Source organism: Taeniopygia guttata, chromosome 5 (genome assembly GCF_048771995.1).
Source record: "Taeniopygia guttata chromosome 5, bTaeGut7.mat, whole genome shotgun sequence".
Taxonomy (NCBI): domain Eukaryota; kingdom Metazoa; phylum Chordata; class Aves; order Passeriformes; family Estrildidae; genus Taeniopygia; species Taeniopygia guttata.
In genome coordinates this window covers 18,198,850-18,211,936 of record NC_133030.1, presented here as the reverse complement: position 1 = coordinate 18,211,936, position 13,087 = coordinate 18,198,850, and the positions used below count along the sequence as shown (strand labels likewise).

Here is a 13,087-nt window from a genome sequence, read left to right as displayed (position 1 = left end):
GTATTTATAACTGTGTAGTGAAAGATTAATTCTGAAGAGTTTGTGATATTTCTTGGTAGATTGTGCTTGCTCAAACTCTGCAGGGTGTTTGAGGGGGTGACGTCCTCTGGGCGGGGGGAGTTTATCTTACCAGTAATTAACTGGGAGGCCCAAATTACTTGGGCTTTGTGTTTGAACTGATGCATCATTTGGCAAAAGAAGCAGAAAACAGTGTAAAAGGAGCAGTTGTGCTCTATTTTTCAAACTCACCTTTTAGTTTCCAGAGCAGAATGTATTTTCTCGTGAGTATGCAGTTGGATGCACATTGCTTAGTGGGTCGTTGGTAAATACATTTGTTGTTCCAGTGCATGTGAGTGGACATACACAGCAGGTCCCAGTGGAGAGATTTTGGGTTCCAGTGGATAATTAGTGTGCTGATCACAATTAAAACAGTAGCCATATGAAAGTGGAAGCTGCTGCCAAGAGCAGGGAATGCTTGTTGGGAGATATCTGTTACTTCTTAAGAAAAAAATGTAGCTCAGTAATACAAACTTACTGGGTTGATGAGTTCTGCTTGCCCAGGGTGAGGAACAGGTAGGACTATCAAAATTCCTTTGCTGCTAATGGAGTCACAGGCCTGGGGCACAGCTGAATAAACTGGACAAATGCCTGTTTCATTAAGCCACGATAACAAGATTAATATCTTAATAAAAGACTCATTTTTGTCAGACCTGAGATTTATTTTTTTTTTCCACCTCTGGTAACAGAAAGCTTTTGTGCTATCTACAATTACATTGCATAGAGACAATATTATACATGTGAGGAAATGCAGTTGAAGTTTGTATCAGAGTCAGACACAGCCCAATACTTCCCCCTTCTGATACTGTTTATGTTATTCCAAAGACATTTCCCCTGAGAGGATGGTATTGATATTTTAGTGGTATATCTTGCAAAATTCTAATAAAACCAGCGAGTTTTTTGTATGCTAAAAATGTACAAGCCAGTTTAAGTAATGGAAAAAACCCACAAACAGCCCAGATTCTTAGACTGCAGGATAATTCTTGATATACATTCTTCTTTTAAAGTTTTTAGGTGATTTCTTTTTTCCCTCTGACCCTTGAGAAAGAAAAGTAAAATGAAATCAGATACTTAGATGCAGAGGAGGTATTCCATGTGGTGTGATACCTGGAGGCAAAGGCTCCTTTTCAGCAGGGAACTGGCAGCAGCTGTTCAACAAAAACCAGGGGATTCCACTCTCTGAGGTTGAGTGAGGAGCCCTTAAGAAGGAATACCAGCAAAGGAACACCTTACAGGAGCCAGTGTGGGAAGAGAAGCTGGTGAGTGTAATTGTTTGAGAGTTGTAGGAATTCCAGGAACTGTATGTTTTGTAATGTTTCAATATTCAGGCCCTTTCCTTGGAAACTATTTCTTGATTTCCTTTTCTAAGCATCTCAGGAGTACAAGCTTGATTTCTTGGCCAAGGAAGGAACTTGTTTTCAAGTGCGTAAATGATTGGTCTTCCAAAGGGAGACTCCCTTGAACAGAGAAGTGTGGAATTTGGCAGTGATGATGGTGAATTGAGGGTGTGGTATCTGGAGAACTAATGGTATTTAGAAAATAAAGTGGTATAGCCACCATAGAGGAGAAAGCTTTAATGCTGTTTGTGGAATAGTTTTGAAGAAAGGATCGAGTGCCAAGGGAACAGCAGGAAAGAAAGCTCAGGAAACCGAAGGAGAAAGACTAAGAAATCTTTTGGAATGTCAAGCACTGGCAGTGCTCAGCATAGACAGCTCATTGCCCTTAGGCCTTCAAAAGATTAGGATTTTAATTCTACAGTAGTTCAGTAGGACAAAAGGTTTAATGTGAAAAAAATAGATTAAAATTTAATTATCAATGTATTTGAGGTCACTCTCAAACTGATCTGCACGATCTTCTCTTTCACTTCTTTGTGGTAAAGGCATTTCTGTGTTGGAACTCTTCACACCTAAATAGGATTGGAAAAGTTCTGTACTCGTTTAAAAGCCTTAGGACAAGGGGCACATAGTAGTAATTGCTTAAGAAACTTTAAAATGTTGAAAAAAAGACACTGTATATTATGTTACTTCATATTTGCTCAGTAAATGATAAACACAGACTACTTTTTCAGCTCTTTAAATTTCTGATTTTTTATGCAGTTACAGTATTAAAATGTCTGGGAAGCCTGCTATGGGATGGAGTTTTTCATTGGAATACTGATAATGAAGCAACTCACCTAAGTGTTTAATAAACTTCTGACAGAATTAAGTACAGCTTGAGTTAGCTAAAATCTAAGTGACTTGAGGTCCTGTCGTGTTATGAGTGTTAAGTTTTCCAACTACCTTTTTCCACGTAGTATATATACATGCTCAGTTTATGCGTCTTGAAGGCTACTTTGTGTAATAGAGAACAATAGGTAGATATTGAATAGGTCATTAAGAAGGATATCCAAATTTTTATTGTGTTGGGTGTCCTGCAGTGGCTGAGAAATAGCTTGTTCCTGTCCCTAATGATTAAAACTCCATGCAGTGGAGCCCTGGGACACAGGACATGATTCTTAACTGACAGAAATGGGTGCAGCTCCAAAGGCAAATGAATTCTGTTAATTAAAAAAATACTAGGAGACTTGCACAGTTTTTCTTTTTAATGATTATTGCTATGCATTTTAAATACTTTCATAATACTTCCCTAGCATTATCTCATGGACTCAAGAAACCCCCAAGGCAATCCTCTGTTGCAAATTGATACTTGTTTATGTGTTTGAACTGGGCGAGATTATTCTAACTCACCCTAAGTGACAGTCCTTGCCCCAGAGCTTTTAAATGTATTTTACAAAAGGTAATTTTTTAATTCTGAACTAAGAATATTCTGTTCCCTGTTTATATTCCCATTACCTCTAGGAATCTCCTTGTGGGGTTATTTTCCAATCTTATTTTTCCAACTTGTGTTTTTTAACTACATTGTTCAGCTGTATTAATTAGCTTTTCTATGACTGTTTTCAGTACTTACATGTATAGTTTGGAGCTGGTTGAGTGCACAAGAGGTTGGTTTTGGTTAAAGCCTCTGACATGGAGGAGATAACAGCTGTACAGTAGCAAATCTACAAAAGAGATAGTAATTAAATACCTGCCTTCTTTTGTGAGGATATTGCAATATCTCAAGCTGGCACAAACTTACTAAAGCATTCCTTGTGTGTTTCTGTTGGACCTGTATAGCCTGACTTTTTTTCAGGAAGCCATAAAAGGGATAAGAAGGGAGCAGGAAACTGTAGCAGGAGTATTAAGATAAAGAATTTTCAGTGAGGCCAAAATTATACAGGAGAGTTGTAGAGATAAAGAAAACAATAAGAGTTGTGCTACATAGCAGGTGGTTTAACATTTTCAGACTGTGTAAGAAATGTTGTTTGTTTATATTGTGAGGGTTTGTCATCAAAAGCTCAAGACAGAATTTCCTGCTATTATTTGAACTTCATAATTGTATGCTGGACACTTCCTTTTTGAGATGTTGGTGCTTGGTATCTTAAGAAAATTAGAAAAATTGATGTACAAGAAGATTAGGTCAGATCAGAGAGAATATGTGTATTTTCCAAGCTGGCATTAAAAAAAAATATGAGAAGGACAAGAATGGAAGGGGGGGGATGAAGCATTTCATTCCAGTAGCATCCTTAACAAAGGAAATAAACACTCTCAAGTAAACTACCAAAGACAGCAAGAAATATTGTATTCTCTTTTCTCCTTTCTACAGGAGTCAATTAATTTTTCTTTACATATGTTTATCACCAGAAAGCAATAAGGAAAGTGAAACCATAATACAGATCCATTTTTCTGTCCTGTTATCTCTAAGTAGGGTTTGCCAAACCACTGTTAAATGGGAGAAAGATGGTGAATCCTAAAGCTGATATAAATGCCTAGAAAATACTCCTTACCTGGGCTTCCAGAACTTTAAATCGTTTTTCTTGTTCTTTCAACCCACTAAAATACTTAGACAAATTATCCACCCTGTGGAAACAAAGCAAACACCTTGAGCAAAAGGGAGAGGCTTCAAAAGAAATCATAAACCACAAACCACGTGTAATTTACTACACCCATGGCCCTTCATTGCAGTTCTGTGCTGCTTAGACATGCCACAGCCCCCTAAAAGTTTTGTCTTTTTGAGGTGTTCACAGCAGTATTTTTTTGGTCAGAACAGCAATTCTGGAACACTCTCATGCATGTGTTGCCCAGGGACTCACAAATGACAGGTCAGGGCAGCTATTCAGCTTCTGGGGAGGGCCACTTGCCCTCAGTTGCTGTGGAAATCAAGGGTAGCAGAAAGGAGCTGCTCTGTCTTTTGAGCCTCTTGTGTCTTTCCTACCTGGAAACATCAGTACCAAATGGAAACTGATCCTGGTGTTAGAACTGAGGCCACAACAGAGATAAGCCACTTAAAATTTATGCAAACTTCCATTTCTGGAAGCTAGATTGACAGTCAAATCCCTTTTTCCATGCAGTCCACAGGGATTGCTTAATGAACTTCCACATAGTGCCTCCAAATCACTGAAATATCCCCAGGCTTGCTGCATCCTTCACCTGTTCATCAGTTCTTTATTCTTAGTATCTGATACCTCATAGGGTTGGTAAATCCCTCTCTGGTTTCTCCTAGCTATTCTTTCAAAGTTTCCCTCTCACAGGCAATGTTCCAATCCCATCTATGTGAAAGACCTGCTGCTGGGTGGGTCTAATGCATGTTGAGATTGGTTCAGTGCAGCCAAAGTTCAAAGAATCACTTCCTGAGGGTTTCTTAAGATTTCAAAACCACACTGCTATCACCTAAGAGCAAAAATAAAAACCATGGTGGGTAATGGTGTTCATCTGAATCTCTTCCAGTCTTTCTCTGGCTCTGCTATACCCGAAATATTGTGAAGCCAGATGGATTCTCACTTTTTGCCCTCCAGTAACTTCACCTACAATGTACCATCTTATTATATAAAAGATATAGTACCCTTTGTTTGAAAGCAATTGCACATATATTTATTGCATTAGCTCAATAATTAAACTCTCACTCCTAGGGTTTGTCAGTGATCTGCTTATGAGAATCAAGCTTAAACCTATATAATCATTCTAAATTATTATGAATTAAGGGTCTATGTGAATTAGGGGCAGAGGAGTATTTTCTGAGAATGGAGCATGCTGTTCTGGTCTCCAGCTATTCTGAGTTGGAGGTTTATTTTGAACAAAAGCAGACAGCACAGGAACATTTCCATGGAACTTTCTTATTATGGTAACTTTCACACCCATTGTGCCTCTATTTGAAGTCTGTTTTATTGTAAGAGAAAACAGCTGGAATATGTGTTAAAAGCTTATTTAAGGAGTGCTTTTCCATCTTAGATGTTTCTGTTCTCCCTGCATATAACTACTTTGTGTCTCACTTAAAGGTTTAAACCTCTGAAAAATAATCTAGGACTTATACTTTATCAGATTAAACCAATTCAAGTGATATTCCTAGTAGGGAAATATAGAGAGGTACACAAATGGAGACTCAATTCCATGCCATAAAGGTATAAGTATTTGTTCTTCTGCATCTGTGGCTAATTCAAGTTATCTTAAACTTCCATTCAAAAGTCTGTGTTGTATTCCTACAGGGGATGAAATTACGTGTGCTGCAGTCTAGCAAAAAACCTGTTTTTCTACCATTTTCTTAATGAATAAGATTTTCATTGAGCTTGGCCACAGATTTGGCTGGAACTTGCAGGTCTATAATTGTACATACTTCAGGAGTGACAAGCACTCTAACACTGGAGTGATGCTGGCCTCTCACATTTTTTCATGTACTGTGTGTTTCCTAGCTGCATTCCAGTTGGACCCTTTATATAAGCTTTGTAAGAACTTCAATGCTGAACTCATTGAAAGATGAAGGCTTGTGAATTACTCTTCCTGTGGGTCAGAATAACTTACTTATTAGATGTGGCCTTTAGCCTTTCTTCATTGCTTTCTTTCTTTTCTTGCTCAAGGTTTACAAGATAATGTTCTTTTTGCACCAGCTCCCATGTTATGATTTTTTGATCGAGGCTCAATGGAAGATCTCTTTCTGTAGGAAAAATAAGATAAGAATTATATTTTACCCCTTTTTCTCTGATACTAGCAGTGAAATTTGATATGTTAAAGGAAGGTTGTTTTTAGAGTTAATATCTGCAAAAACTCAGAAGCAAATGAAATAAGTATTCCTTAAACCTATCAGTTGTTAAATCTTCAGAAATCAAATCCCTATAAACCCATTTTATATTGCTACCTTTGTTGTAATAACTATGATGCATCAAGAAATGCACTGTGGGGAACTGTTTATAGTTTAAACAATAAACCTTAATTTTTTGTTTGTGCTCTCCTGGCACTCTTCGTTAAAAATAAATTGTGACTCTTGCTTTAAGGAAATCCATCTTGCTCTGCTATTTTGTGTATGCACCATGTCTTTGGATAGAGTCAGGCTCTATAGTTGGTTGGTCACATTTGTTAACAACTCACCCAGGTGTTTTTTCTTATGTTCCATTTTGTTGAAGAGTCTTCTGAGAACCAGAGTAACGTGGTTGATAATGATAAATGGTGGTGCTAAGGCAGGCCGACCATGGTATTCAACAATCAGGTTGTAGCGCTGCACTTTCCAGAAGATGTCTGTATTGCCCTGGACAACTTGAAAAGTGTAACTGTAATTTGGGGGGAGGGGGAGGAATAAAAACATATAACTCTTTTCACCGCAACAAGCTGAAGATGAATATAACAAAATTTAGGCCTGTATTTACTTTTAAAAAGGAACAGCAAGGTCAGCAAGTAGTATTAATTTAATCTAAAGTTTGTGCAAATTCTTAGATATTACAAGAATTGCAACTGCAGTCTTCAAATGTTAAAGAATACATTTGTTTTGTTTGGTATTTTTGGGTTTTTTAAAAGAAATATAATTCTACTTTGCTCAGGAAAGATCAGCAAACATGCCACATCAGTTCTTCAACCAAATGAATCATTATTAGCTGTGTTGACAACAAGCATTTCCCTGATGTGCAAATCATCCACTGTAAAGTCTGCCAAGTTTATGGCTGCTGTGCATTTGCAGATTTGTGGTTCCACACAGCCAGAGACACAGACTCTGCTGTGCATGTTTAATTGAATTTTTAGCAGTAAAAGAGGCTTTTCTTCTTGTCTCCAATGTGACTAGAGTAAGGATGAGAACTTAAGAGCCATCTGATCACAGGATTCTGCCTATCAATTCCCAAGCAATATTCATTAGGAAAATCACAAGTGTATTTTAAAAGGTATTTAAAAGTGTATTTTAAAGCAGTGAGGTAGAAAATATGGGCATCCACTTAAAGCTTTGCAGCCTCTGTCCTGATATGTAGTGAAATCACTCTTGCCTGAACATAGCAATCAGGAGGTTCATGAGGAGGACATTTGTGACCAGTAGGAAGATGACCAGCAGGAGTATGACGAGCCAGTTGGCGTAGCTGTTAGGGCAGGATGGCATGTTCTCCTGCAGAATCTGCAGTGGGTTAAATGTGCAGTTCCTGGGGTATGGTCGTGATGCTGCAAAGGGAGATGAAGAAAAAAAAGTTATGGCAAATCCTCATGCCATGTTTCTTTCTTTGATTTTGTGGAAGTATAATCATGTTGTGTATGTAAAAAGACATTTCATTGTTGTGCAAAAGGTATTTGCAGCCCTAGGACACTGCAGACCTCCACAACTTGGCTGCTCATTTAGTGGCAAGATGTCTGTCACAGCTGGCTTTGTAGTAGTGTTCATCATAAAAGGGATTGTATTGAAAGGGCTGTATCCTTTTTGGACTAGTTTTGAGTTCTTGAAATCAAACCTCCTCTGAGTTTGTGCTCTCCCACATCCTTGTGTCCTCATGCCTGGCACGTGGGTTGGAGGAGAAAACTCAGTAAAAGGTGGGAAGGGGGTTGGTTCCTCGTTCTAAATTTCAAGTGCTTTGTGTATCTGAGCTTGCAGTTAAGGTTAGGGAGAAGGTCTGGTTCTACTGCATCAGACTAGAGGTCTAGTGCTGTATTCTGTCTCCAGCTGCAAATTAAACCCACAAGTTTAGAGTACCATCATGATATTTACTTTTTTTCCCTCTATTTTTTCCCTAGTAATCCTTTTCCCCAGTGCCACAGATAACCCCCTGGTTACATTCATTAGAGCACGTGGTTATATCAAAGCTCACCAAGCTGGGATTTCTTTCACCAAGGGCACTAGCTTATACTTATCTACACTGAATTTCGTTTTATGATTCAGCACTCATGAGGCTCCTCTGCCTCTCTTACATGTCAGTTTTTGTCTTTGCTACCCAGTGATGTGGTTTTGTCAGCAAATTTTGTCCTCCCCATTACCCCTCTCCCTTTCCATATATTTCATAAAGATATTAAACAGACTAAGACCCAGAGACCTAGGACAAATTAATCCCTTCTGGAAGTTGCCCATGTAATTGGTTCCTTTTTATTGTTACTCTTAACCAGTTATTTACCCAGGTACCCAGGTAGAGACACCCACTGGAGTTTCAGTGGTGAGAAACACACCTTTCTAGGGAGTGCTACACCTGACCTTTTGACAGATAAGTTAAATTATATTCCAGAAATATTTGTTTCTTTCCAATTACTTTAATGGAAATAAGGGTGACTGTGCTGTACATGCTTACACCATAGGCATTTAAAATGGATATGAATCACTTTCCTCTGTTTTGTGTCATTCAGGTGTTTTGGCTTTTCAAAGACATGCTTTCTCTTACTAAGCACAGTGAACATGAGAGAATGCTTACTACTTTGCTTCAGACTACGGCTTTTTTTGGTTCTATTTTATATGACTTCAAGTTTGAATGCCACTTCATTATTGCCAGTGACATTTAGCACTGGCTAAATGCTGTGGTATTACTGCAGACTTCTTTTATAGGTGACCTATTCTGTATTTTACCTGCTTACCTATCAGAAATGTTGCCTTTGAACTTCTACATCTAATTATTTCAGTGTCTTGTGATTATTTTTATGTTGTTTTGTTTGCAACAGTGGACATAAGCAATTACTAGCTTTATTTGATTTGGGCAGCTTAATCTCCAGAGTAAATAAATGCTCTGGACTGATTTGATTCTAAAACATATGTTTGTTTATGGGCAGAGCAGTACTGCTTTAATGCCAAAATGTGTGGAGGTGCTGTTATTTATTATTTGAGTTTACAGAGGGTTATCTGGGTTTAGGTTAAACTGAAAGGAAATGGATTGAAGTGAAAGCAGGTATGCCAGCCTTTAGAACTGCAAATCCTTGTGTATTTCTGAGAGCTTATCTAAACAGGACGAGCCCTTATGCTCTAATGTAACTCCACAATGCCCATTATCTCTTTCCAAATACACTGTTTGTGTGACAGTAATGTATAAGCTTTGGCATGTAGGACAAAGATTTTAAAAAGCAAAATTAAAAAAGGGCAATACTTGGAAGGAATTCCATACTATCAGAAGTGTGCATTCAAAAATGGCCAAGCTAGGGGGAAAGAAGTTTCCTCACTGTCTATTTCATCCAGTGGAATCTGGCCAAATATCTGAAGGTAGGGACGATAAAGAACCCTTCTGAATATCCATTCCACTCGGCTGTCATTGGGATGGAGCAGAGCTTGAGTTGTCACACCGTAGGCAATGAGCCACACGCTCAAGAAAAACAGAAAGAAGAAAACATCCTTCATCTACAAAAGAGAGGGGGAGGGGAGAAAAGGAAGGGCAGTGACTGTGATAGCATAGTCAAGGAACAGTAGTTTTTCTCTATGAATATGGCTTGAATAATTCTGTTTCTTTACAAGCTTGTTTAGGGTAAAGGAGGTGGAAGAGGATACAGTTCCATGCACAGAATTTCTCATCTGACCTTGCTGTTACCATATTGTCCTTGGCCTATAGTAAGCATTCTTCTTTGATAGCTCATTTAAATAAAAGCACATTTTAAACTAAAATCTTGCTTTCCAATCATCAAACATTTAAAAATTAAACAGATTTTATCTTTTAAGTGACTGTCACATTTGATCTTTGAAATGCATGTTTTCTGTGAGCGGTCTCAGTACCACAGACTGCTTTACTGTGAATTACAGGAGTTCTGCTGCAGCAGAGAATCCTGGTAGCAGTCAGTGCTCATTGATGAATACTGAGCTACTGATACAGCAGGCACTAAAGGCTGCAAGGATCAGGTTCCTTCTGTCTTCAGTTTTCAAGCTAAGTGATGCATCTGAAAGATTCTTTTTGGGGCTTCCTGCTTTTAAACATTGTGTTTCTCTACAGAAAGTAGAGAATTCAATTACAGAAGTAATTGAATCCTAAAACACTTACTTAAAAAAAAATCTAATATGAATATCAAGTGCAATAATTTTCCCCTGGTGGAAGAGGAACACTTCATCCTCTCCCCATCTGATCTGACAGAGTTCATTAGAGACTGTAGATTCCTTTCAATTAGATTATTGGATTGTACAGTTACCCAAAAGCATAGGCATTTCAGAGCTCCAGGATATTACTTGGAGTTCTGATAAGAAACATCATCCCTAAGCCAGGCAAGACAGAGTTGATATCTGACTTCCATTAATCTATTTTGTTTTCTGGATGATCTAAAATTTAGGAATGCTGCAGGGCTGTAATGCTATCATGGTGATGGGAGAGCGGTAACAAGTCTGGAACTATTTTTTTGCATCTGCAGTCTCTCTGGAAATGAGTATTGTTCTGGAATTTTAGCAATTACCAGACCTATTTCAGCAAATCTGTAGCAAGGGTGTAAAGGGGAAAGACAGTAAGAGACCATCTGGGATTGCTTCTCTTAAATAAGGGAGATGATTTTGCTTGAACCCCCTTGAACCCTTCAGGCAGGTTTCATTTACTGAAGTAACCTTTGCTGTTTCTTCCTTTGATGTAAGGTTCAACACTGAAATACCAAAGCTGAGGCATTGTGTTGGCTTGGGTGGGGCAAAGATGAAAGGTCCCTGGTAGGGTTTTTCCTCAGCTGCTGTTAATGTTCTTGTTTGCACCTTCCCAACCCCAGTGTTATCTTGCAGGACTTCAGGTGCCAGCAGTGAGCACAGGTAGGATTTGTTACAGGTCCTGGTTTAACTTGGCAGGCAGCAAAGGAAGGGTTAGGAGCTGTACAGCTGACTTGTTCTCTTGCAATAGAAATCTGCTAATGCCATAAGCTAGATAATGAGCAAGAACAAATATTTATTTGCCATTTACCCTTTTGCTAGTCCAACCAAATGTCATCTTAGAGTTCTAGTTATTGCATTTGTAGACAAATCCAAATAGCTTGGTAGTTATGTTTATTCAATGTATAGGCTTGTTTAGACTCTAGAGCTTTTACTGAGTTCTGCTGTGAGTCACAAATCAAATATTTGTAGATTCTGTAATGGTACTGACAATTAGATGAACTCTATTAATCAGTTAGCATGAGCTAATTGACCTGGAGGATTAACATGCCTAAATAAAAAGCTATTTCAACATACCAATGCATACTCAAGCACAGTAACTGAAATCCAAATGTCTCGTTTCTTGCAGGAGAGCAGTAATAAATAAAAATATTTCATCAACATTTTCCAACATTGCTCGCAAAGTACTAATATGTTTTCATTGTAACAGGGAGCTAAAATATACAACTAAGAATAACTCCTGTAGGAAACTTGTAACCACCCTTTTTCACTGATTATTTTTTTTCCCACATTGTTGAAAAAAAACCCAGAATTTGTTTTCCCGAGTCATTTATTAAAAGCCCTGCCCTTCTGTATGTGGCCTGTCATCTGCCTGAGGTCTTTGTCCTGGATGCACACAGTTTAGGAAGTAGGAGGAATAGCAGTAAGGCAAAGACTGCTCTTTGTTAGCCAGATCTGAGGATAAATTATTAGGTAAAATACAAGGATTAGTAAATTGGGACCAGTTTACTGCACTACAGAGGCCTTTGGAAGGATCTACTTCAAACATTCCATCTTATAATAAAGTACAGGAATATGCAAAATGACAAGCCTTAAAAATGTAAATATAAAGACAGATTATCAAGTTATTTCTTTTATAAATACAAGATTTCTATTCTACATTTTTTAGAAGGCACAAGTATTAATCTGAGGCAGACTGCACACTTACCATCCTTTCCACAATTATGATCTTTGGTCCAAGTTGTTTGTGAATTGCAAAAATATGGATAAGTCTAAGTGTAAACACCATAAAGTCAATGGCAAGTATTGTACGGCCAGCTTGAAAAGTTGAATTCAGCATCCTGCAGAAGACATGGAATGAAATATCAGCTCTCAGCAAGTACTGCTAATGTCCCTAAAGTGATGAGAAATAACCAAAATATGAAGGAACACTCTTTTCTCTCTCTTGGCTTCAATGAGCTTTATTAACAAATAATAAAATATAAGGTACTTTGAGTAAAAGGGATTTCAGAAAACAAACAAACAAAGCAGAGCTTTTCAGCAGATGTGTTTGAATGTATCAATTCTAGAGGCTCCTACTGCAGAAACACATCTCAAAGCCTGTAAAAATGAGTGTTAGAGCCTGTCCTCTCATGCACATGAGACTCAGCTGTCAGCTGATGCACAGAGCCCTTGCTACTGACGCAAATATATACCTGCAGATTACCCCAATTATGAAGAGAAAGATGGTCACCATGTCACATTTATTCCAGTTATCTTCCACATAAAGTTTAAATTTTTTCATTAAATTTGTGTCTTCATCTGTATAGAAGCTCTGAAAAAGAGAAATAACCATTGGTATTGATAGCTTTCCACTTTCACTATTTCTTTCTGGGTTTTTCCATGATACCTGTTGCCTTTTTCTCTTTCATTGCAAAGAACAAAAACAAATTCTGAGTGTAATAACGAAAAACAAAAAGCTGTTAAACAATGCAGTTTCCAGTCAGAGTTCAGTTTCTAGGCATTGCTATCTAAACAGCATGAAGAGATTTGGCATTTCGGTGCTGGAATTGTCAATGAAGGCACACTTGATTATCTAGGCAAGGAGTTGGCTTTCTTAATTGGGTTTTTGCCTGGCAGTCTTCATGTTTTACAGGTTTATAATGAAATGTTCTTTGATCCAGTTATTTTCCAAGTCCTCCTCTGTTAATGGCCTTGC

General features: G+C 38.0%; 1 protein-coding gene across 1 annotated transcript in view; it reads right to left on the bottom strand.

Moving 5' to 3' along the window:
- Positions 1-698: 698 nt before the first annotated feature.
- The window catches only part of TRPM5 (transient receptor potential cation channel subfamily M member 5), a 47,229-nt gene continuing 34,840 nt past the window's right edge, over positions 699-13,087 (bottom strand). The window contains exons 17-25 of the mRNA XM_072929733.1: positions 12,585-12,703; positions 12,098-12,230; positions 9,507-9,681; positions 7,373-7,541; positions 6,492-6,670; positions 5,928-6,060; positions 3,920-3,992; positions 3,004-3,094; positions 699-1,963 (exon numbers count right to left, since the gene is read on the bottom strand). Of these exons, the coding sequence (XP_072785834.1) occupies positions 1,863-1,963; positions 3,004-3,094; positions 3,920-3,992; positions 5,928-6,060; positions 6,492-6,670; positions 7,373-7,541; positions 9,507-9,681; positions 12,098-12,230; positions 12,585-12,703 (1,173 nt within the window). The 3' untranslated portion in view covers positions 699-1,862. The remainder of the gene's footprint in view (positions 1,964-3,003; positions 3,095-3,919; positions 3,993-5,927; positions 6,061-6,491; positions 6,671-7,372; positions 7,542-9,506; positions 9,682-12,097; positions 12,231-12,584; positions 12,704-13,087) is intronic.